The following is a 25573-nucleotide window of genomic DNA, read 5'->3' on the forward strand; positions in this document are numbered from 1 at the left end:
TCACGAGAGCTGCCTGGTCCTGGCAGCTCTCTTCCCTTTTCCTCCACTCCCCATGCTCCAGGAACCCCTGGATTACCTCAGTCGGCCGCACAGCCGCAAATAAACGAGCTTTGCCTCTCCTGTGTGTAACGCCGATAAAAAAAAAAAAATCCTTAAAATCAACTGTAGATTGCTTATGTAATGTAACACTAGTTTTTTACTTAATGTGGTCTTAGATCACAATATTTGCTTTTACTGTCTGTGGAACTGTTTGTAACTCATGCATCAAGCGGTTAAAAAAATGATTTTTAGACATGAATTTAATTTTACACAATGTACAGAAACATGCAACTGAATCGTGCTACAGATCCCATGCCTTAAGGGCTACATTTCAAATCCATCAGTTTCTCTACATAGCAGTCATCTTTTGAAAAAAGATCTACATAAAGAATAACTGGTTTCAGTTCATACAATCTGTATTTCTAAACTACTTTTGAAGTACAAGTGTAAGGACAATTGTGCTATCAGTATTCTCTTACATCCCTCCCTTAGCAGAAAGCCCCTCCTCCTCAGAAGACAGGCAGCTTTTCCTCACTAGGTGATTAGGGGAAAGAGGGGTGGGGACAGAGGCAAAGACACAAGACTCAAAGCCATAGGTTTTAACTCCTCTTTTACAGCCACAATCCCTTAGGCTCATTTCAAATCATACATGGATAGTTTTAAGGAAACCTTAAAGAAAACCCTACTAAAACTAGAACAGTGATCAACTTCTGTGTAAGATAAAGGTTAGCTTCTTAAAATATGCAGATCAATAAAAGGAAAAAAACCCAAACCACATTTTTCTCAAGTATATTGACACTTGTGCAGTCTTCAATCTCCCTAAAATATTTTTTAAAAAAACCACAACTCCACAAACCATCTGCACATACACAATGTAGAAGTGCATAGAAAAAGCAAACCTGCACCCATGTTTTCCTCCTACTTCATTTGCATTTTGTCTGCCAACTTTTCCTAGGCTGCCAATTTCTCCATATAACTTATATTAAGCCTTTACCAAGGAAGTGCCAATTCTAAGTGTATGTTTGTGGGAGAGTATTGGGCTGCAGGCAGTTTTAACCTTGAGACATAGCTCTTCCCTTGAAGCACACAGATCAACAGCTCTGAGAAAGAAGTGATAAAACAGAAGAACTGAAGCATAAAAACAGGATGCGAGCATAACAAAGCAGCAGCAAGAGTGGCACGTGAACAATACAGAGTGACCAATCATTATGTTAGCATAGGCATGTGCTTTGAGACTGTTACCCAATTAACTTAAAATAAACTGTGCATGATCAGGGGATAAGGGTAATGGGGGGAAGCTTTGGCAATAAAGTATCTGCTGCATCATGAACTTAATTCGTCTCTATGAGTTGGCCACTATAACATATGTTTATTCACTCGTTTCCTCAGACAAAATGCTGGCTTTGGGTGTTTTCTAAGGATTGATTATAACTCTGGTAATCACACCTCTTTCACCCCTCAAAATGAAATAATCTACTTAATCTGGATTAATCACATTCATATTTTCAAAGTTCTTTTTCCATTTAAAAAATTGTTTTTATTTAGGAAGGGAAATTAAAACTTGTAAACTATCAATACAAATGCCAAGGTATTACATGAAATATCCATAGGTACTTTATCTTTTTTAATTTCTCACAAATATTTCCTATGGAATTCAACAAAACAGGGAAATCAAATCGATTTTCATTGTATACAAAACCTAGTCAGATACTACCAATTTGTCAATTCATAAAAGTTTCTACCTGACACAAATGAAAGCTCTGAAAACTACAATTAATTAATGATACACCAACTGCTATTTTAATAGTTATTTACATTAAGCAAGCTGTGTAGAACCAGATGTATTTAACCCATTGTTAACTCAGTGGCATAACAAATGTATAAAATATTTAATTTCTATACTGTCACCAATAAATATACATATATTTTACTGCAAAGAGGGAAAAAAACTTGCAAAAAAGGTCAAATTCCACACAATGATTGCATTAATATTTTTGTACTATTTTATATAAATAGCAAAGCTGAGCCACTGCTTTCACATCATTTTTTATTTTGCCAGAAAACATGTAACTTGATCTATATCAAAGAAGCAAAAGAACAAGCTTAACAGCAATTTTCATTTATGTATTTTCTTGGGGGGGGAGGGGGGAGGAAAGAGTGTATCTATTTTAGATATTACCTTATGTATATAAAAAATGACTACCAATAACAGTTTCACTATATTTATTTAAAAAACAAAAATTATATCTTAAAAAAGAGCATTACATTCTGCACACTGCTCTCAAAGGATGTGGATGACCAGTGTTCTTCCCCCTTTGAAAAAAAAAAAAAGTTTACAGTGTACGTAAAAAGCAGGGTGTTCACAATAGTTACAGAAAAACCATTACAATTTACCACCACCAAACAAAATCCACTCTGCTGCTGTTTAAAAATTTCATCAGTGTTCGTCTTGTGTGGCCTCTCCCCCCTAAATATTTGTAATGAACTACATTACATCTGGTGAACAGCAGATTCCACTACACCTTAAATGCAGAACACCTATGAAGCAGAGGAATGTTGGCTTTTTAAACAGAAGCAGATATTAAAAAAAAAGAAAAAAGGGTGCAGGACTCCTTCAGTTCTTCACTAGTCTTAGAAAAACTTTCCAGAATACTGCTTCACACTATAAAAAAGAAAAAATAATCTTGCATTAGAATCCTTCAACATCTGCATACTGCTTCACACTATAAAAGAAAAAGAAAAAAAGCATGTATTAGAATGATTGACCATACATCTTGCATCAATATTCACAATGGCATTCTTAAAGTTAAAACTATGAATTTTCAGTACACTTACAAGTAAATAATTTAAAAAGATTAATGGCTAATAATTATAGGTATATAATTATTTTAAGCAGACTTAAATATCAGTAATCTAAAGCCAAATATTCAAGTTAAACGTTAACAAATGCAATGATAGCAAACACGTTATTAATGCAAAACTAAACAAACCAAGTCTGAAACTTAATATTTGGCAGAAGAGAAAGTAATGCCAGCAAGATGTGAAATGCTGCATAATAGCACCAATTGATTTCAACTTGTCCTGTAGAGACATGGTCTGTGCCATACGGCAGACTGTGATTTGTTGTCAGTTATCTAAAACAACAAAATCACTAGTCTTCCACACAGAACTAGACCAACATTCACTGAAATCTTCTATATTTTCTACAGGTTCTATGCAATTTATTACAGGTAAGGTTTTTTGCAGCAATTTTCACTGGAGAAATAAGAGGACTGCTTGGTTAAGGTGTCTTCCACCAGGATTAATTTTGAGGGAATCTTAATTTTAGTTAGAACAGAGAAAAGAGGAGAATCAAGACAGAACTACCACCAGAGAAATTAGTTCAATAGTTTTACTTAAATCCTTCCTTCTAAAAACTATATTGCAGAGAAGAGAAGCTTTAGAATGTAGTAGTAGGAAATTCAGTTTAAAATTGACAGTAAGTACAGCATTAAGCTTCAACTTGCCTGTTCTGCAGTAAATACTGAGCATTTTGTATCTGGTCCTGTGTTCCTGTAATAGTTATTATTCGATCTTCTGAGCCTTCTAGTGGTTCATCAATTTTGATTGAAGCTCCTGACTCATGACGTATTTGTTTTATTCTCTGGCCTCCCTTTCCAATAATAGATCCCGCCAACTAGGGGACACAATAAAGCATTAATTTCTTGATACAACTTTCTCTGCAAAAACACAGTATTGTTCCATGTCAACTTAGTTTTAAGAGTTAACAATGGTAGCTTACTCTTTTACAGTCTCAAAACATTCTCTAACATTTATTATATCTCACATAGGTGGAATAAAGTTGGAAGAACCAGATATTTGTAAAACCAAGTTATGTGGACCATCTCTATTACTGAATATTAACAACTAAAAAAATAGTTCAGTGCATTTCTAAAGCAAAGAGAAAACAAACATCCTTAAGAATAACTTTAGTTGATTTAGGAACATTTGCTTTATATTAAAAGTACTTTTGTCAAGCATCCCAAATACTTTTGATTTACTTACAGTCTGAAAAAAGAGTGTGACTTTCTACTAATTTATTTATTTAAGCACAAGTGGAAAGCAAGTCAGCTTCACTTACATCTTTGGGAATCGTTACTTGTGTTGTGATGATGGGCCCACCAATATCTCCATATGAACCACGACCCCCTGTGTAAGAATAGTCTGATTTAAATGTATGCATCAAGGCTCTTACTGACTGAAGTATGTGTCAATATTCTCTATGAAAACTTACCATATCCAGAGCCTCCCTCAAACTATAAGAAAAAGAGAAAGAAAACCCTTAAATAGCAAATAGCCATGATTCATTAACATATTTTCATCTCCAGTATCATACTGTTAACTTTGAGTCTGTTTTACAAAAAAATTCTTACCCACAACCTTAATCTAAGTGTCATTAAAGGCAAACTGGGGAAGAGCGCGGATCAGAAACAAAAGGTGGTGTGTGTGGGGGGGGGGGGGGTGTGAAGAATTATCTCATGGGAACCTCTTAGCTTGCTCTGTTAAGATCTCTAAGATTAAGTCATCAAGATCCAGCCATATCAGTTCATCCCAGCAACCTTAACAATTCAGTTGGTAAACAGCTCTTGATGCAGATCTACTCCTGACTGTTGGACTAAACTAACATTCAAATCCAAAGATCAGAGTTCAACCTTATTACTACTACCTATACAGCTTAGGAAAAGTTGAAGTCTCAGTTTGGGACAAGATATTTACCTGTTAACTGTCAACCCTCCTACTCTATCTGTATCTTAAGGAAAACCCAAGTCAGCTGTAATAACTATAATCGGTCTCTCCATTCAGACTATACTACAATCCTTTGTATCTTAGAACAGACAATCATTACACTAAGTACTGCTGTTCTGCTAAAACTACCATATACTAAATGCAAATCACTGCAACGCAATATTCCCGACTCTCTTTATTTTCAGGATTCATAGACTGGTACTTGATATGAAGTGCTAACTAACACCCCTTTTAATATCTTCTTGCAGAAGTAGAGAATAGATGTGCATGCTTCTCTAGAATTCAACTTATATCACTAAAATACAAGAGTATAGGAATTTGTGTAAATTACTTGTTTACAGAAGTCACAATGCAACTTTTTCCAAAAAACTATTTACCTGTTGGATTTTTCAATAGGTGCAAACTGCCACTGACTACATTAAATTTCAGGAAATTCCAGTTATCAGCCAATTAAAATGAATTTTTCTCAAAAGTCAACTAATTAACAAGTCAAAAGCACAAGCACACTCACCAACTCTGGTGGCTGCATGTCATCACAGGCATCCACATGACACTGCATCATCTTCGGGCACAACATCATAGGAGGAAAAGAGAAAATGAATCCAAATTAAGTCCATGTCATGGAGGCGTGTAGGTAACTTGGCAAGCAAATGCCTGCATACTAATATAGAGAAACCTTTTTCTGCACTACTTAAACTACTACAAAGACTTGGAAGTACATGATATAGATCAGTTACAATATTCACTCCCTTTTACTTTGACTCCAAGATAACTCTAACTGGTCACACTCATTCCTTCCTTGTTTCAGTGGTGTAAACAGATTTTCCTCTTACAAAGAGGATCAGACAGCTAAGGGGAGACTAAAGCTCAGTTTGGGTTTTTTAACACCTTTGAGTACTAAAATTGTACTATATAATAAAATATGTTACTCATGCCAAAAGCTCTGTTTTTAATCATACATTAAAAAAACCCCACAATCAGAAAAGGTATTTAATAAAACAAGCAACTGTTATATACCTATGTCAACAGCAGGTCAAGCAGAACATGGCCTCATTTTATTAATTCATTTCCATATACTTCATATAGACAATAACTAAATTAACAATCTACTAGTGCCTAATTATATTGGAAGTCAAATTACTTAAAAAAAACCCCACCAACGTGATATATAGCATTTTTTCCTTCAGAATTCTACAACAAATGTTGGAAAAAAATAAAAGAAGATCAAAAAAATCAATATATTATAAAAATATAATTTGAAGAATCCACTTTATTATTAAGGGGAAGGTCTTTGCTGGGTTAAGATGTGCAACACAACATGAATACCATATTATAATATAAATGCTCATTTAAAAATCAGTTCCTAAAATACTAGGTTCAGGATAACATATGACACATAACAGAATTTTCTTCTCTACAGACTCATTTATGCTAGCTACTACTGGTAACCAATGGAAATGAAATTGAAATCAAATGAAACTCTGACTGGATAAGACAAAGTACATAGTATTAATAAGAATTTATTGACTTTTACACCTAATGAAAGAATATGCATGTAATCCTATCTGACGGCAAACTCCTTACTGTAAGTTTCCCTTATTTTTAAGGAACTAGTCTAAAGAGTGAAGTTTTGTTTAATTCTTTTAGTATTTATACAGATGTGTCAAACATTTTTCTTTTTTTTTTTTTTACACACGCTCAATGTCAAATCTCCTAAAGTACTTTTTATATTTTTTAGTTTATGTACCTTTACTGAAGTGCTAATATAGACATATACACATACATATATATAATGTTAAGAAATATCAAGAAGTAGGAATCATCTGAATAAACAAAACCAGATTAAACATCTGAACATATGCTCTAAACAGACTTTATTTAGTTCTCAATTAAATTAAATTTAAAAATACTTTGAAAGCATTAGGAATTGACTATTAAAGGGTGGGTTAGTTTTCTATGCACTTCTCCATGTTATTTTTTTCCTCCCCTCTGGTATGTTTTTGTACATTTCTATATCTAAAGCACCCATAGGGATAGGGGAATTAAAAGAAACATTGGAAATGCATTAATGTTTTCTCAGCTATCAAAATAGTTGTTATGGTTGATAGACATTTGATTTGGAATAGTTACGGCCTAAAATATATACCTCTGTAATAAGAGAAATCATGTCTTTCAGTAAAATGCCTCAGAATAGAGATTATATATATAAAACCAAATTATTTTTTCCCCTCTCATTTTAGGATTTACAAGGTTGTCAGTATTGTTAGAAAATTAAAGTTTCACTATCCAGTCTTGGTTTATAGAAGTCTTGAATTACAGATTTTTTTTCCACATTTAGAACTGTCAGAAAATTAGGATTTCTGTGGATTCAACATCTCTCAAGATGGTGGTCTTAAAAGATAATCTATTCTTCCCTTTTAATTTATGTAAAATGGCATTCCTGCTCTCTGAATGTAGCCTTTCCCATGCATTATTTCACAAATCACAATGATGTTACTTTACTCCTAGTTTAAATATTCTATACAAAATACATAGTAGTTCAAGACCTTATTTCTCTCATGACACTTCCAGCTTCAGCTTCAAAATCACAGGAAAGACTTTTCATCGGTTCATACAAATTAACAGATACTAGGATTATGACTAGCTAAAATTAGAAAAAAAAAAATATAATCTGTGTCAGAAAACAGACGTCATTGTAGGCAGGCTATGAAATGTGTACATAAAGCAGTGAAAGCCATGAACGCCTCCACTGTGAAGAGGAAATAAAATTGCTTTTCAGAACATGGAAAATGAGCAGAAATTACTCACACTTACTTGTAGAAACTCATGTCAAGAAAGCCAAGGTCAACCTGATCGAATCAGACTAAATAGAGATTTAACAGAAAATCTATTCTACATGGAATACAACTGAACTAGAACACACTATTGCTGAAGCTGAAGATTGCGCTCAACCAGATGCCCTAGGAAGGGCAGGTTACTTTGTTTATATGCCCTGATGCTGGTTTTACCATCTGAAAATATTGAAACGCAAAAACTTAGCTATGAACACATAAGAATATGAATAAGGGATCTTAGAGGTATAGTTAATGATTCTTCTAGTTTTTAAGATCCAGAGTAGCATAGACAACTTGGTGTTGGGTTTTCTGGGAGGTTAGTTTTTTAAAAAAAATGTAAATCCAAGTCTTTCCTTTCAATATTTTTGCTAGGCTTCTGGTGCTCCAACTTTAACATTCCTGTAATACGTACTTCCAATATGAATTGTTTGTATTTCATGTAAGTAATTGCCTCTTCCTCCCATGAGGAGGCAAATTGTAAATCTCATTTACGTAGTCCATTTCATAGCTACTCTCCACTTCTTTCTCTTCTATTCATCAAAAAACCCCCAAAACACAACCAAACAAAAAATCCACAAAAAAACCTATAACCAAGATGTCAGGTTAAGATGAGGGGTTAAGGAATGTGCCAAACAAAACCAGAGGAGAAAAACAGATTGTTAACTGCAGAGATTTACCTCCCAGGTGTCTATGATTTCTCTTCCCAGGAAAGAAGATTCAGCAGTAAATGACTAATAGGAAGTCACATTTCAAGCATACAACATGGAAAAGTATCTCTAAGCCTTTTTTAATTCTTTCCAGTCCACAATATAGTTGAATGTACCCAATTTCATTTAAAATTAAACTTATCAGTGTCCTTAGCTCCAAAACATTTGAAATTACAGAAGATTTTTTTTTTACATAAAAATTGTTATAAAGACAAAAACTCATTTGAAAAAGTAATCATCTATCAGACTGACTAGAGCTCTCTATAGATATTATCCATGTTCTCTTAAATTCTGCTGTCATCTGTTGGAAAATATTGTTCTGACATGCTTTCTTCACCTGAAAAGCCTCTCAATTCCTCTTTCTGTCAACCTGATTAAAAAGAAAATCTAAAAGAAGGTCTTGCAAGGACTGTGCTCTGCCAACTTTGTATTCCATTGTTTATGGCAGGTAGGGAAAACAACCAACCCGCACAAAACCTACAAACCAAAGCCACACAGATGATCATATCCCAAATACCCTTTTACACTCCAGTCATCTTGGGGGAGCCATTCATATGGCCAAAACATGTTGGTGATATCACAGTTTACCAGAAGCACATGTCCCTCACTTCAATGTATATATTTGAGAACAGTTTCTTCAGATATTCTAAATGGTAAAGGTATTTACTAAACAAAACAATATTAATTTTAACTCTTACCATTCCATCATAACGGTCTCCAGGTCTACCCCTTCGGTCGTAAGACATAAGATCTCTAAAATGAGAAAGAGCAGGAGCACACAACTCATGTTAGAAACTAGTTTATATTCTAATTCAAGCTTTGATGATTTGCATACAACTATGAATTTCTGAAAGCTTTAACCAAGTTCTCAATGACAAAGTTACAGAGCTACTTACTGACTATAGTCCTGATAAGACTGCTACATCACAGAAATAATTAAATTCAAATACTTTTTTATATTCTATGGTGCAATGCACACTTATTTCTGCATAATCAATACCAACAAGGAGTGTGAAACAAGTCCTGGAAACACAAGCACAATTCAGCAAATTTCACTCAACTTGAGTTTTGTACAATGCATTTATGCAACAGCTTACCCGCCACGAGGAGGTGGTGGAGGAGGAAGAGGAAGATTACGAGCTCTGCTGCCACCTCTGCCACGACCTGGTGGAGGTGGTGGGGGTCCTCTGCGAGGGCTCATATCATCATAATCTCTTCTTGATGGAGGTATAGGTCGTCCACCACGACCAGGAGGCATTCGATCAAAGCCTCCTCTTCCACGCATTGGAAAGCCTACTGGACGTCCCCTTCTATCATCGAACATCATTGTGAAGCCACCGTAGTCATACGTTTCATCATAGAAATTGGGATCATAAGGCTGTGCCCGTCCTTTAATTGGAGACTAATACACACATACAAAAAAATAAAAAAAACAAAAAACCAAACAAAACACCACCACCCCTCCCCCCTGGTTAGCACTGATTGCTACAATTATTATATCTCATTAAATTACTAAGTGTATAAATATGAATTTACACATTATGAAAACATTCTTTCTTGATTTCTCGGTGCTGATAAAGGCAGGGATGATGATATGTTTCCCAAGAACTTAACTATGATAGAGAAATTGGTGTTACTGATGGGTGGCACAGATATTTGTCTCATTTCCTTCCCAATTTAAAATTTCTAATTTTACTGATATGTAAAACATGACTAACAGTCGACTGGTACCAAAAATGGCTTCCCTCTACAATAAGGTACACTCCAATCCTAGAAAACAAGAATAATTTCAAAGGGTTGCTAACAGTCCAATGCTTATTTTATTACTGGAGAAATAAGAGGCAATGCATTTAAAATAGATATGGAAAGATTAAATCTTCCAACTGAATAATCCAGACTTGGGTGAATACCAATGAAAGAATAATAAGACACATTACCTCAGAGATAAGATCCAAGATGATCTTGATACATTCCACAACTCTATCAGGTTTTCCACCAATAAGCACCACTCTGTCAGTGGAATGAGGACAACACTCTTGGAAGAGCTTAATGGTGGTCTGAGTGTTCTGTTGAAAAGAAAAAACCTAAAATACTTCTATTTGAAAATTTTCAACAAGTTTATAAAGACATACACTAAATTATTTTTAAATAAACAATTAAAACAGACAATTAAGCTTTCAGTCATTTTAAGTGAATGTTTGCTTATAAGTTCTTACAACAAATTTAATGTCAGGATATTATATTTTTAAGACCTGCAATGACATCAGTTTGTATGAAATGTAAAAAAGTTCAATTTTAAAAATACTTCAATAATGGCTCATATACAGAGTCATTTAATCAAATATTGAGAAAAGGATCACATATCCATTATAAGCTCACAGGTTATATAAACCTTCATACATCATAAAAACATGCTTTCTATGCAAGACAGTAATGTTGCCAGGATTACATCTAGTCATCTTGTCTTCTGCAGTCCACACAAATAGTAGTTTATATCTAAATTGACCTGAAATCGCCTTTGACAATACCAGGAAAGGATAAAAAAAAAACCCCAACACTCCAGATTCAGAGACTACTATCTTTTTAGAACAAAACATAGAATTGTTTCAGCTGGAAGAGACCTTTAAGATCATTGAGTCCAGCCTTTGCCCCAGCCCTATCAACCACTAGATCATTTACCTAACTGCAACATCCAACAGCCTCAAATACCTCCAGGGATGGTGACTCCAGGGATGGCAGCCCGTTCCAATGCCTGACAACCCTTTCAGGAGAGAAATTCCTCCTCATATCCAGCCTGAACCTCCCCTGGCGCAACTTAAGGCTGTTTCCTCTTGTTCTATTGCTTGTTACTAGGGAGAATAGACTGACCCCTATCTTGCTACAACTTCCTTCCAGGTAGTTGTAGAGATCAAGAAGGTCTCCCCTGAGCCGCCTTTTCTCCAGGCTAAACAGCCCCAGATCCCTCAGCCATTCCTCATAGGAGGCATGCTCCAAATCCTTTCCTAGCTTGGTAGCCCACCTCTGGATCCTCTCCAGTACTTCCATGTCCTTCTTGTAAAGAGGGGCCCAAAACTGGACACAGTATTGGAGATGTGGCCTCACCAAAGCCAAGTACAGGGGAATGATCACCTCCCTGCTCCTGCTGACAACACCATTCCTGATACAGGACAGGATGCTATTGGCCTTCTTGGCCACCTGGGCACACTGGTGGCTCATGTTCAGCTGGCTGTCAATGAACACTCCCAGGTCCCTCTCTGCCTGGCAGCTTTCCAGCCACTCTTGCCCATGCCTGTAGCACTGCTGGGGGTTTTTATGACCCAAGTGCAGGACCTGGCACTTGGCCTTATTGAAGCTCATGGAATTGGCCCTGGTCCAGCCATCCAGCCTATCTAGATGTCTCTGTAAAGCTTCTCTACCCTCAAGCAGATCAACACTTCTACCCAGCTTGTTGGCATCTGCAAACTTACTAAGGGTGCACTCTATCCCCTCATCCAGATCATTAATAAAGATGTTAAATAGGAGTGGCCCCAGTACTGAGCCGTGGGGGACACCACTCATGACCAGTCGCCAACTCCATTGAACACAACTCTTTGGACCTGGCCATCTAACCAATTTGTCATCCATTCAAAACCAAACAAAAACCCGAACCACTTTCCCTCCCCTAACAAAACCCACAAGAGAACCCCAAATCCACTCCAAACTCAATCACATTCACCACACTACCTTTTAATGGCAATATTCAAACATCTATTAAATTATCACTTATAGAGTGCATCCATGCTAAGCCATTTTTTATGTGTAACATCACCAATAGTCTATTCAGCACTTAATTCCAGAAGGAGTGATGACTGCTATTTTAATTTTAAAATGTATCCTTTATTCATAAAGATTACTGCTAATATGCTTCAAAGCTTTATAGGAAGTCCTACTCTCTATCACTAACAGCCACTTAACTTCTGACTTTTTGCAAGAAAGTTTTAGTTAAGTAACTCAGCTTAATCTCAGAACGCAGAAATCATGCATTAAATATGTTGTAAAGGAATTATTGCACAAATGCTGCTTACACTCACTGTTTATGAACACAAACTCCTAATTTGCTTATAGAATAAAAGTAGAATCTGAAAAGAATAGGAAACAGTACCTCTCTCAGTTCTTTGATTTTAGCACCCTTGACACCAATAATTCCTCCTGCTAGACTTTGGTGAATTAGAAGTCTTAATTCACAGTCAAAGTCACTACCTTTGTAGTGTTGATACTGTAAGGTGCATACAAAGAAATAATAAAATATTAGTCAGGGAAAAAAGAAATTGAAAAGTCAAAATACTAATTTTGTGGGGTTTGTTAAGATTTTCTCCAAACACCGTGGTATGACTTAATTTGCTGCTGAACTGTAATACTGTATTTGGTGTGACAGAATCACACCTATTTAAGTACTTTGCCTCAACATGAGGTGATGTCAAATGAGTTTTCCTTATTTATTATTACTGTATAAAATTTTAAGATATCAAACAGTGCAACACACTAGCTTATATAGCCAAGAGAAAATGGAAATTGCAATACAGCTACTTCAAACTGGAGACTAAGCAAGTCAGAAAACGGGTGTTTTGAAGGGGAGGAGGCTGTTCCAAATATTAATTTTCTAAAGAGAAATTGTCTCCATTCTCTCTACATCTTGACTTTTTTTTTTTTTTAATTTGAGAGCTGTGGGCCTCCTTTCAAAAGATGGATGGGTTTAATTTCCAATTTAACATTTAAAAATAGCACACTATATAATCTAGTATTATCTTGTTTTAAAATCTAAATTTAATACCTCTGAAGAAGAAACAAACTTGAGACGCATACCTCTTCTAAAGTAGGGATAATCTTCTTCAAGATTTCTCCAATTGTCTCTGTATCTGCACTTATACTCAAGATTCTGTTAAAAGCCATAGTGTCAGAAAATACAGAGAAGGTGGAAAAGCAGTAGAAGTTTAGTACTCATAATCATACACAAAATTCTAACAGGACTGTATACACAGAAGAACTTACAATTAATATTCCCCATTTAAAGTAGACCTGTTCACTGGCTTAGTTTATGCCCAATAGATATGCATGACGAATTTAAGACTAGGTAAGCCTTGCAGAGAATGAGAAAGCAAGAGATTCTGGAGGAGCTCAGATTAAGTGGGCAAGAAATTGATGCAGAACTAAAAGTGGAAGCAAACATTCACGTTCCCCACCACCACTAATTTATTATAGCCTCACCATTACATTGGTAAAACTGCCACACCTTCTTTGTAGAAAAAAAGTGAGGATATGCAAGTGGTCAACATTATATTTGGAGTAAGGTTGAGAGACCAGTTAGAAATTAGATAACTAATAGGCTCTGCAAAAAAAAGAATATAAATACAAGGAAAAAAACCCAAATCAAAGAACCCCAACTCCCAAGAACCCCATAAACAAAGCATAACACAAACAAGAAGTGAAGGAAACGGAGCTAGAGTTAGTATTTCATCAGAAATAATTACGAAAAGACAATGTTGGAGGGAACAACGTGGGCCACAAATACAGAGCAAGAGACTCTTGAAACAATTTGATTTATAATGCAGTGAATATGCAACACTTGAAGCTGTGGCTCCTTCCACTGAAATAAAACTGGTGGATTGTTTGGGTGGCCAACTCACGAAAAAATTCAGTGACAAAAAAGACTTAATGGGGAAAATAAGACAAAAAGCTTTAAAAAAAAGCAATGTATGGTCTATAAGGGGATACTATTTAATTATATAAAAGGCAGGTAATAAAATACATTTCTCTCTTTCTAATCAGGCAGTGAGGCATAAACTGTTGGGACATACCGCTCGGGGCCACTGCTGTCTGGGACTGAAACACTTGCATTGTACTGCATTGGTCATTGGCGTTCGTGGATGTTGGCATTGGGCATGGGTATTCAATCAGAAGATGTCAAGTATGGTACCCGTTTGGCAACAAGCACATTTTTGGGCATAGCCAACCAGGGTTTTCACATGGGCGTTCAGGGGCGGATGGGCCAACGTCATGATGGGCAACGCAGGGGCAAGTCGATCCAGTACATGGGTAACGGAGATATATGGCCAAAAAAAACAAGGAGAGGGAAAAGGGGGAAAAGCAATAAATTTTATTTTAATACAAACTATACTCATTACTCTCAGTTAATGAAGCAAGCTTAAGCTGTTCTGAAGACACACAATAATGGATTGTTACATCAACTGTGGTTAAACAGTATGGATCTTAATGAGTTACTTTCCCTGACTAAGCTATTTTTTACTTTAAACATAATGATGTTTCAGTAGCAGGCTGGCTCACGAACGTAGATGCAAAAACTGCTGAAATTCATATTACTGAAACCTTTGGAAAGTTGGGAAAGTTAATATTCCAGACCAACTAAATTATCTGGAGTTAGGTGATGTATTTAATTAAAACAAACAAAAAAAATAGCTGTCAAAGTTAGCGAGTGTATGTATAATTTCTAATCATTTCAATCCTCAGTTCTAGTTGCTATACTTTGTGAACTTAGATGAAACTGATTCTGTAATGATATATTAGCAAATATCGTGTTGAACAGTCTTGCTTGAAAAAAAATGCTGAAATTGTAGCTGATGCTAAGTACAGGAGTCTAAATAAATGGAATTTAAGAAGCATTGCCAAGTTTTATAAATATTTCACATTTATACTGAATGTATCTAATCACAAGAGTCAACCCACTATAAAATATGAATAGGTAAATAAGTCATGACCATTTAAAAATGCTTCCAAGTAACAGAATAAAATGTTTCTTTACTGTTCTATACCCATATTTAAATCATGCAACCTTAACAAGAATGTTTTTATGCTTTATGTCCAAATTGTTAAATTAAGAACCATTATGGGTTTTTTTTAAAAGCAAGTTAAAGAATTCTTCTATCACTAGGTAAAACCAGCAACCTGCAATAATTGTCAATACCACTATAATTGATTCACACATATGGGAAACGGTACAGTCAAGGTTTTGATGATATATTTCTAATTAACGATGTTAACTCATTTGAAGGGTGTAAAAGGGTATTTTTTTAGGGAAATCTTGTTTGAAAGCAAGGTTTAATATAAACCTCTCATCCCACATAACAAGTTGGGTTTTAATTACAACAATCTCAAAAACTCATGTTATGTCCTCTAACAATCATAAATAGCTTATAATTATTGTCTAGATTAGACTAATGTTAATTTCTAGAAATGTATGCAATCAAGTTTTCAATGTAGTGCTCTGAAAGAATTGGTGTTAAATTAATCCAAACTAATATACTCACATCCGTACGAAGTGCTTTAATGTTTTTGCCACCTTTTCCAATCACTGCTCCAGCATTCTGGAAAACAGTTTACAGAAGTCATGTATGCTAATACAATACATACAACATTTTTGAACTGAAGACTAAAAACAATGTACCTATTTCTGCATTATCTTGTGGGATGAATTTAAGGGTGAGATGAGGCTTGTTTTGCTTTTGAAAGGTTAAAATTAAATTGAAACAAACTGACATAGTTTTACCATGGGGGAAAAAAAAGAAAAAAGGTCAAAACAGCTCTTACCACTGAACTTTAGAAAAAGATAAAAACACTCAACAATATTATTTCAAAATTCAGTTTCTAGACAGTTCTGCCTGTGTTAAAACAATTTCTTAGTTAAAGAGTATGACTGAAAAAAATACCTTATGGGATCCTATGCATGTTATACAGGTCAAAGATTTTCCCATTTGATTAAAAAAAAAATATATAAAAAGCTTCACAATTTTCACTTTTATATCCCAAGCATTTAATAATTTCAAGTGCTACTTTTGGTTTAAACCTATGTAACTCAACTGACCACTCAGGTAGGTAGCCTGAAGAACATAAAGCCAATATAAACAGTCGCTAATCTCCAGTTTCTAAAATCAACAGGAATAAACTCAGATATTCAAGAGGGGCAATTATAAAACTAAATTTTAAACAGGCTATTACAAGAATTACATGTAAAATTATTGCTTTTATTATACATTTCGTACATGATGCTAACAGCACCACAAATATTTTGCAGCACTTCACGTAACTTAACTACTCATCAGAAATACCATGCAGTTAAGGTAAAATTCCCCTGCCCTGACACCAAAGACTGCGTTATTACAGATGTTTGCACTAGAATGACTGGAAACACTAAAGCAGATTAATAAATAGCAATTCTACTGTGACAATTTATGCTAGTCAATGAAACAATTGCAATCCCTGAAACAATACTCCCATATTTCCTCCTGTTGATCCACCTAGATTTATTATATCTGTGAAAATTACAAAAATCCTGAGGAAGTTCTCATCTTATTTTTCATCATTAATTTAAAATCATAAACTGATCATTCTCTAAACTGCTTGCTTTCTAAAGACTAATACACAACCATTCCCCTGGAAACAATTATGTTCCACTCTTCTTGAGTGACTCAATTTCTGTTGCTTTATTTTTTCAATTAGTACATTTCTTTAAATCAGAGAAGTCCCATAAATCATTACTCATCCTTGAATAAATTATCAAAGATAATATAATTGCAATACACTTCTATTATCATTCATGCACACTTACAAATATTAGGAATAAGTTATTGTATTTAAAATAAAGCATACATTCTTTCCAAACACACACTACAACATACACTTTGTCACCAGTCTTAAGCAATAGTATGAACAAGAACATAGTAATACTGAAAAAGCATACTTTGCTTTGAAGCAAGATGCGCAATTCAACCATCTCATCTGTATTCCGAGATCTTTTGAAGGCCTGTTCTTCTTCCATATCTTCTGCAGGACGTTTGCCTATAGACAAGTCCATAGAAGGGAAAAGACATATATTTAACTTTTAAAGTCACAATAAAATTGTATATGAAGCATTTGCGTCATATTCCTAATGAAACGTTCCTTCCTATTAGCTCAATGCTACCTTCTGACATCTACCCAGAGTATCTATAGCACAGAAACAAGTTTTTACTCCATCACTCTACACATCAATTAATTATTGAAGACTCATTCCAAATCTATAAAGTACAGTTGAAATGAGAATTTTGCAAGCTTAGTGAAAAATTTACATCATGTTGTTTAGAGAAGTGCTATATCACCTACCTAGTCTTCCTTTTAAAATTGGGAAAACCTTAAAGCCCAAAAGATCAAAAGTAGTTTGATCAATACAGAAATATTGGTGGAAAAACATGAAAGCAGTATTTTAAATAGCTTTGAAAATGTCATGTCTAAAATACTCCCAATGAAAAATTACACATTCATGGTACAAAAAACAATGTAAAATCATACAGGGCACTTAGAAATTAAAGGATTCAATGCAAAAATACAGTCAATACAAACATTTGATGCAGTTTAAATATTCTTAAATAGTTGGAAACAGTGAGACTTAAAAAGGTTCCCCCCCCCCAAATAAAATAAAATAGCCCTTTAAAAAAATTACCATTTGTCTCAGTGTTGGTAAAGGTTTCCTCCTGTTGTTCAGTCTCCATTACTTTTTAGGTGTGCAGAGAAAACCTGTTGAAGGATAAAAAAAAAAAAAAAGCTAGTACATCTAACAAACTGTACATCATACTAAAGGGCAAAACAAAAAGGGATGCCTGCTTCTAGAACTTACCAGTTTTATTTACACTTACAGAAGAAAACTCAAGTGTTCTGGGCAGATTCAAAATCCAATGGCCTGCTGGCTTCAGAAGCCTATGAAAACAGCATAGATCAGGATCTGTTCACTTACAGACAATTACAAAAAACTTACAATTACAATAAACAATTACAGTCCGAATGATTCTGGACTGGCTCAGTTTTCAGGCATTTGCTAGTTCTAAGCAATCATATTTACTGATAATGACTTTCAGATATTTAAAGTGAATAATTTACTGTTTCCTATTTTTAGTGTGTTATATAATACATCTAAAATTTCCTTTTTAAAGAGACACTATGTATCAATCTGCTTAGAGTTTAGTCCTAAAAAAAGTAAATTGAAAAGTTATTTTAACGACCAGCATTAATTTTATAAGTTCTGTATCCACTTACCAGTGGGCATTCTATCATGCTTTCCATTTAACAGATGGAACAAAAGACATTACAAACAAACCACCCTAGAAAAATTCTGTTAAAAATACCAACTGTAATTATGTATAACCTCTACATACATGCACAAAGAACCTCAAAAGCAGATAAACTTTTTTTTTTTTACTTCATGAAACAGGTATCTCTTTCAAGATCTATTTTTTAAAGTCCAGTGAGAATACTTGTAAAACACATTAAAAGTCCAGGTAGAACAAATTTACACTTTATTATCTTTAAAAGAATTTATTTGTACATATAACAGCCAAACAAAGAATGCTATTTTCCCCCTTGGACTTTATTGCTTCCATAGCCTGAACAAATGGTTGACACTCATATATCCATGAAGGAAAAGCAAGATAACGTTTAAAAAAAAAATAAATGTATTTCAATAATTTGTTAATTTGTAAGTTACCCTGTTTATGCAGGCTAACAGCAACCACCGCCAGTAGGCATGCACTCTCATACACTCTGCTGAGAAACCGCCTTCCCAGCATGTGCTATTTCCAGGCTCTTAATTTGAGCTGATAGAAAAACGCCGCTTAAAGAATAGCCAAGGGGAAGGAGGGCATCAATAGAAATTTCACTAGGTCAATATGACTAGCCCTTACAGACCCTCTTGTATTCTATTCCAGGCTTATATTCTATTTACGACCCTCCCAAAAATTTTAAGAGCTGCGGGGAGACGAAGCATAATAGTGTTCAGGACAAGATGCTCTCAATTAGCTACTGTCCTTTGTTGTGTAAATCGAGTTTGCGAGATTGACTAACACAATGTTTTTAAAAACACCCAAAGGATAAAATGGCCACGGGCATGAATAGAGGACCGGGAGATGCCGACGCGTCTCTACCTCACTCCGGGACGAACGGCCCTTCCTTGCCCGGACACCTCCCCTTCCGCAGCCCTCGCGCAAGACGCAGCACAGTATGCTCAGGCTGACGTTCACCTTTACCCCTCGCACGGCTTCCACAGCCAGCCCACCACCACAGAGCATCCGGAAATCCAGCTCACTCAAGTACAGAGCGGGGGGGACGGCGATATTGCATAATCCCCGCAGCCCAAGACCCACCTCCGCGATGGCGGGTGACCAGCACAAATGGCGGCCGCTGTAATGGCGCCTACACACTGCTAGGCGGTGCTGGGAGCCGAAAAAAAACCCATCACCACGCGGTCACATAATTTCTCCCTCTGCCCATGGAGAACACAAAGGAGGCACTCAGCAGCCCTCATCCGAACTGAAGCAGGGCCAACATAGCACAGCGACCCCGCTACAAGAAAAACTCCGCTATCGCCGCAATCGCCCCTAAAAGCGGGTCTTGCTGCAAGGAGCTCCTCAACCGATTTGGCACGGCCGCTTCCGCACAGGCCACATCAAAGAGCGCCCTCCCTCCTCTTCCTGTGCCCGCCATAACTCCCAAAACCTCGCCCCATCCAGTTATCCAGGGTAGGCAGAGGAAGGCGGCAGCGGAGGCCGTTCCCCCAGCCTTGGCCCGCACCCGCTACTTCAGCTGGCCTCCACCACTTCGCCACCCTGGGAGTCGCATCAGTTGAACCGCCGTACCCACGCTAAGGTCGTCGAGGCGCAACGACTGCCAGCAGAAATACAGATCACTTTTCTCGTTCTTCCCTCGGAATAGATGGAGCCCCCTTGAGCACCCAGTCTGCACACCAAGCTACTCTACGTTAGCTAAAGAGCTCCCAGCCCCGTCCTCCTCCACGCAGCAGCAGTCCCCGGTCCTACACAATTCCGCCGCCCCATCAGCGGGAAAGAGCATTGTCCTTGCGGGAGCCCACAAAAATCCTGGGGCCCCGCGGCGGCTCGGGCCTCCTGCGTTACTGTGTCACACAGCGGTAGCGAGAGGAACAGGATCAACAGCTCCACTTCCCTCAACCTGGCTTAGCACTCTCCCTCTTCCTCCTCGCCGAGCGCGCACACCACCCGCTCCTTACTTTCATCAGCTACGTGCGCAAACCGCGCTTACCTGCACCTACTACGTAGAAGAAAGGCGAAGAGCTCCTACCACCAACACACACATCCACCAGCACCCCCAGACAACTGGTTCAGCCTCCTCCTCTCCTCCCCCCGTGGGGACTCACTGCAGCCCTGTTGGGTAAGGCAGCTGCCTGTCAGGGCAGGGATGGCCTCCAGTTCGCTCCGCCCTCCGTATGAACCACAGCGAGACAGGCCTGGATATCATGAGGAGAGGAGCGCGATACACCCTGTACCGCCGCAGCGTGCCTTGGTTGGTTGTTTTATCTACCTTGTAGGAGCTACAAGAAGAATGGGGTCAATAGAAGCTGGTAAAAGAGAGAGAGAAAGCAACCTCAGGTTTTTGTGTTGTTTTTTTCTTTTAGAGGAAAATGGCGTCTGCGAAAACTGCCTTGTGCCCCTATCACAGGAGAGGGTGGGGCTTCTTGCGATACTTAGAGGCGCGCATGGCTGTATGCCTCCTATTGGTTATTGCATGGCCTTTTGAGGAGCTGTATAGAGAAAGTAGGTGTATTCTCTTTTCTTCCCCCTACAGCTCGGGTGATGGGAGGTGGGTTGTCCTGCTAATTTACCGCCCCTGCCCCAGATAAATTGGGGGGAGGGGGGATGATTCTGGTGTGGGCTCTAGGCAGTCTGTTTAAGAAGTAGGGAGGTATGTGTTCAGTCCTTAGTATGGTTGGGGGGAGAGGAAGGAGCTCTCAGTGTCTTATCACTGCCTACTCCAACTCATCGGTGCCTACAGGGATGTGGAGTGGTACTTGGCATCGCTACCTCCAAGGGTCTTGGTACAGGTTAGCAGCTCCAAGCAGGTGACAGGCTGTCTAAGGACTTTGTATCTGGTATGAGAAACTTATAAAAAATGATGTGCTGTGTTGGTCCTTACCTTACAAGAAGCCCACAGGATTAAACTTGTTGATGATTAAACAAATGGGTTATTTCCCTTAGATAGTTCCCTGTGTTTCAAAGAAGCAGTGTAGCCAGCAGGGCTAGTGAAGTGATTATCTCTCTGTGCTTGGCACTGGTGAGACTTCAGTTTTGGGCCTCTCACTACAAGAGGAACATTGAGGTGGTGGAGCAGGTTCGTAGAAGGGCAAGGAAGCTAGTGGAGAGTCTAGAGGCTAAGTCTTATGAGGAGCAGCTGAGGGAACTGGGGTTGCTTAGTCTGGAGAAAAGGAGGTGAGGTGAGAACTTCTTGCTCTCTACAACTACTTAAAAGGAGATTGAAGCAAGGTGGGCGTTGGCCTCTTAAGCTGTAAATAACAGGACAAGAGGAAATGGCCTCAAGTTGTGCCGGGGAGGTTTAGATTGGATATTAGGAAAAATCTATTCACTGAAAGGATTGTCAAGCATTGGAACAGGCTGTGCAGGGAAGTGGTTGATTCACCATCCCTGAAGGTATTTAAAAGTAGTGTAGCTGTGGCACTGAAGGACGTGATTTAGTGGTGACTGTAGCGGTGCTGGGTTAGTGGTTGGACTCTGTGATCTTAAAGGTCTTTTCCAACATGACTGATTCTGTGATTCTAAGTAACTGTACAGTTTCTTTAAAGTGGTAGAGTTTTGGGGAGAACTTTAAAATGGGTTATTTTTTTCTTAGCTGCAGGTTATAATGTCAGATGACAGGCCTTGTGTTTCTTGACTTACAGTAATTTTTCTTTGATGTAATTCTGGAGGGAAGTTGAGCTCCTTGGGAAGGAAGGGGATAATAAAATTCCAAATACAGTTATACAACTTAAACATGCATAGCTACTTCCAAAACTAGCAAGAAGCTAGAGCTTATTAACCACTAATGTTCTTGAGACAATGAACACAAAAACTTGGTACCGTTGCAGTCAAACACTGGACTGGATCTCTAGATAACATTGATATTTCAGGTTAGCTTTCTGTTGTTAGTTCCAAAGCTTTTGTTGTGTTAAAATGTAGAAATTGCAGATGTGGTAAAAATATCTACAGATCCCAACTTGTTTGTATTGTAAATGAGTCCTCTCACTTGAGTTCTTAACAGTACTGATGAGATGGGAGAACAAGTTCTTCGGTCAATTTTTAAAGTAGACTAGGTGTGAACCACAGCACTGATAGGAATAAAACAAACAAAAAAGAGTTGGAGAATAACTTTTTTTCTGGTAGTTATATATTCTCTTTCTATTTACAGCAAAAGGATTTCAGGTGTGTACTTCCAATTAAGGAAAAGATGAAACCACCAAGAACGGTTGCTTGTAGAAGTCTCGGTACTTTCCTCATACTTTGCGATAAGTAAACTATATAGGCTATTTATGCTGGTTGAAGCTTCCTTATTTAATTATTGGAACTTCATGGTGTTGTTTTATCATCAGTGGAAGCATTTTTAATTGTAATTGTTTCTATGTTGTCACACTTAAAATAGCTGAACTTTGAACTGAGAGCAAATTTCTATATAATGAAAGTGAGAGATGTCATAACTGGAAGAATAACTTGGAAGAATAAAAATATCTTTTTGGATTTTTTTTCTAGAGAATTAAATCTTTTAACTTAAAAAGAAAATGTCTGCATCTAACATTGCAGTAAGAGTGGAAAATTTGCTTTCATCTATGTGGAATGTTGACATTGCTTTGATATATCTGGAAGCCTGTATTGTGTCCATGAAAAAAATAGCAGTAGTAACTTAAGTCAAGCAAAGACTAACAGAGATATTTGAGCAATGGTTTATTACCAGATCTAAGAGATTTGGAATATCCCATTTTGCCTGATTGTATTTTAGATGCCCAAGAGAGAGTTGTCTGGCTTCTACTCCATACAGATTGATTCACTGGTTGATATTAACCAACCAGCATGTTCATGGTTGCAGAAGCCCAGAGGAAAAAATACTATAAATGAAGAAGTAACAGCCAACACTTGAGCATCCCAAGAATCCTGAAAAGCAAAGGGTACTCAAATACCGAAGCTGCAATAAACTAATGTGACAGATCATATTCAGGTCATGGAATAACAACCGGTCCCTGTTCTCTATCATAATCTTCCTTCTGGAACAAAAAACACTGTACAGAGGGTGATTGCATGTTGTCTTGAAGTCCTCCTTCTTAAACCAAAAAATGTGAAATTCTTGGTGAATTGGAAGAAGTAGGGATTCTTATAGTGGAGTATACTCAGGAAAAAGTCCTTGTTAGATTAGTTGGGGAAGCTGAGAACCTTAATCCTGTTAGACAAACCGATCAGGAACAAATTGTTCCAAGGCCTGTAGATGAATTAGGACAAACTCTAGGCCCTTCAAATTAAGATCTTTTAGCTAGTCTTGATGAAAATAATGAATTTGCTTTAAATAATGTAATACCTTCAGAAAGTGGATACTGCAGTAGAAGTGACAATTTTAGTACTGCCTTAAGTTTGCTCATTGCACAATGAAAATGTTTTGTAATAAGAATTTAGAAATCCTTTATCTCATTTAGATGAACAAATTTTACCTCCTGTGGATTATAGATGGCTTTTTAAATTACTTTCATTTGGAAGATTACTTTCCTCTGGAAGAAGAGATCCAAATAGAGCAGGAAGAAGTGCTGTCAGTGATCATGAAGAGAAACATAGATTAAATTACTGAGACTTCTACACATGTCTAGAAGTTCATGTGATTCATCTTTAAATGGCAGTTATGAAAAAGATGATATCAATAAGAAAATTCTGTAAAAGTTAAGCAAAAGACCTCTGAAAGAACAGTATCTGCTGGAGATGAAAATAGTATAAGTAGCTCTTCATAGCATAATAGTGTACATTAGACTTCAGTTCTGCAGATTTCTCTTTGGAAAATACTACCAAAGAGGTAGAATGATATAGACCTTGTTGAGAGTGGACATAAATTCTAGCACACTTCTGATGGGAAGCTACTAACAATGAACCAGAATGTCTGATCTCCTTTTGGATTAGTTTTTAATAAACAGAGAATGATATGCAGTCCTTTCCTTGTAGAGTAGTAGAGGCATGTGATCTTGATTTAGTTTCTCCACCTTTCACCTATATTTCTGTTCTCCTTGCAAAAAAGCTAATTCTGAAAGTTAGATACCTTATTGTAACTCTTAATGGAAACCTCACAGGCAGGAATGGGTCCAGGGGTGTAAAAGAGAGATGTCAAAGATGACTGATAGATCTCTCTTTGACTATAGAGTTTAATCCTTTTTTCAGTCTAAAGCCACTGTATTAATTCTACAGGAGGAGGATGCGAGGTATCTAGAACAACTGAAGAAATGTTTGAATAATGTGAACAAACTTGTCGATTATAATTTAGGAAATGTTCAGGGAAAAATCTTGACTTAAACTTCTCTCTCAGGGAAAAATAGTGGAAAAGTGAGAGGAGTAGATGTCTTAGCAGGTAAGAATTTACCAGTTTGTTTCTTACGGAGATAATATTGAAATGAACTCTTGAACTTTTTTTGGCTTGATTTAAAATATTCATTTATCACTTCTGCAAAATCCTCTATCTTCTTCCTGGGGTAGCAAACTTTTGAAAAATGGATAATAAAGAACAAATCAGCTCATTCTTACACCTTTTTTCAAGGATGTTTATTTACCTGATTTTTAAAAGGTAGCTATAGGACATTACCAGCCTTGTCTTGGACTAAAGATGTTGGGTTCATTTAAACAAAGAGTCATTGTTTAGATGCAGCCACTTCCAATAATGCCAAAATGAAAACAGAAATATGTACTCAGCTGTCATGGTTTAGAGAGGAGCTGCTTTTGCTTGGTAACAGGGGGAGCTGGTTGCAGTGAAGAACCCGGTAAAGAGTTTTTGGGCTCTTCCCCGGTATTGTAGGCGTCCGGAAGATCTCGAGTTGTAACGCGAGGGGTGGAGAGTTCAGAAGAGGTGGGCAGGGGGTGGAGTGAAAGGAGGTGCTTGTGTTAGCAGATAAAAGCACCTGGTGTAAACAATTAGTTGGAATAAAGTATCATCCATACTGTGATCAGCGGGGGTGAGCTGAGTGATCCGTGCGGGCGGCCTGGTGATGTTGCCGGTAGCGGCAACATATGGTGACCCCGACGTGATCGCCGGAACGCAGGACGTCCGCGGCCATGACACAGTTGGAACAGGTGATTAAGGTACTCAAGGCGGTGGCGCCTGAGGTGGGCGAGCGGATTAATCGCACGTCCACGGCCGCGTGCATCC

General features: G+C 37.2%; 1 protein-coding gene and 1 pseudogene across 10 annotated transcripts; one reads left to right on the forward strand and one right to left on the reverse strand.

The window, feature by feature from the left end:
• Window positions 1-281: 281 nt before the first annotated feature.
• On the reverse strand, window positions 282-20611 carry LOC133628448 (heterogeneous nuclear ribonucleoprotein K-like). 10 transcript variants are annotated; one of them, XM_062016599.1, is made up of 16 exons: window positions 20441-20609; window positions 18009-18088; window positions 17835-17908; window positions 17097-17206; window positions 15667-15723; window positions 14200-14243; window positions 13208-13280; window positions 12507-12620; window positions 10303-10431; window positions 9463-9767; window positions 9064-9118; window positions 5336-5386; window positions 4313-4334; window positions 4160-4227; window positions 3546-3715; window positions 282-2762 (listed from the first exon to the last, which is right to left on the reverse strand). In XM_062016599.1, exons 3-16 carry the CDS (start codon window positions 17881-17883, stop codon window positions 2729-2731), a joined length of 1281 nt encoding a protein of 426 aa, XP_061872583.1. In that variant the 5' UTR covers window positions 17884-17908; window positions 18009-18088; window positions 20441-20609; the 3' UTR covers window positions 282-2728. The 10 variants fall into 10 exon arrangements, with proteins under 10 accessions (XP_061872583.1, XP_061872578.1, XP_061872577.1 ...); XM_062016594.1 differs by having other exon boundaries at window positions 282-2701; window positions 4160-4242; window positions 20441-20608; XM_062016593.1 differs by having other exon boundaries at window positions 4160-4242; window positions 18028-18088; window positions 20441-20607.
• Window positions 19362-25573, forward strand: LOC133628449 (recQ-mediated genome instability protein 1-like; annotated as a pseudogene).

The sequence above is a fragment of the Colius striatus genome, chromosome W (genome assembly GCF_028858725.1).
Source record: "Colius striatus isolate bColStr4 chromosome W, bColStr4.1.hap1, whole genome shotgun sequence".
Lineage (NCBI taxonomy): Eukaryota > Metazoa > Chordata > Aves > Coliiformes > Coliidae > Colius > Colius striatus.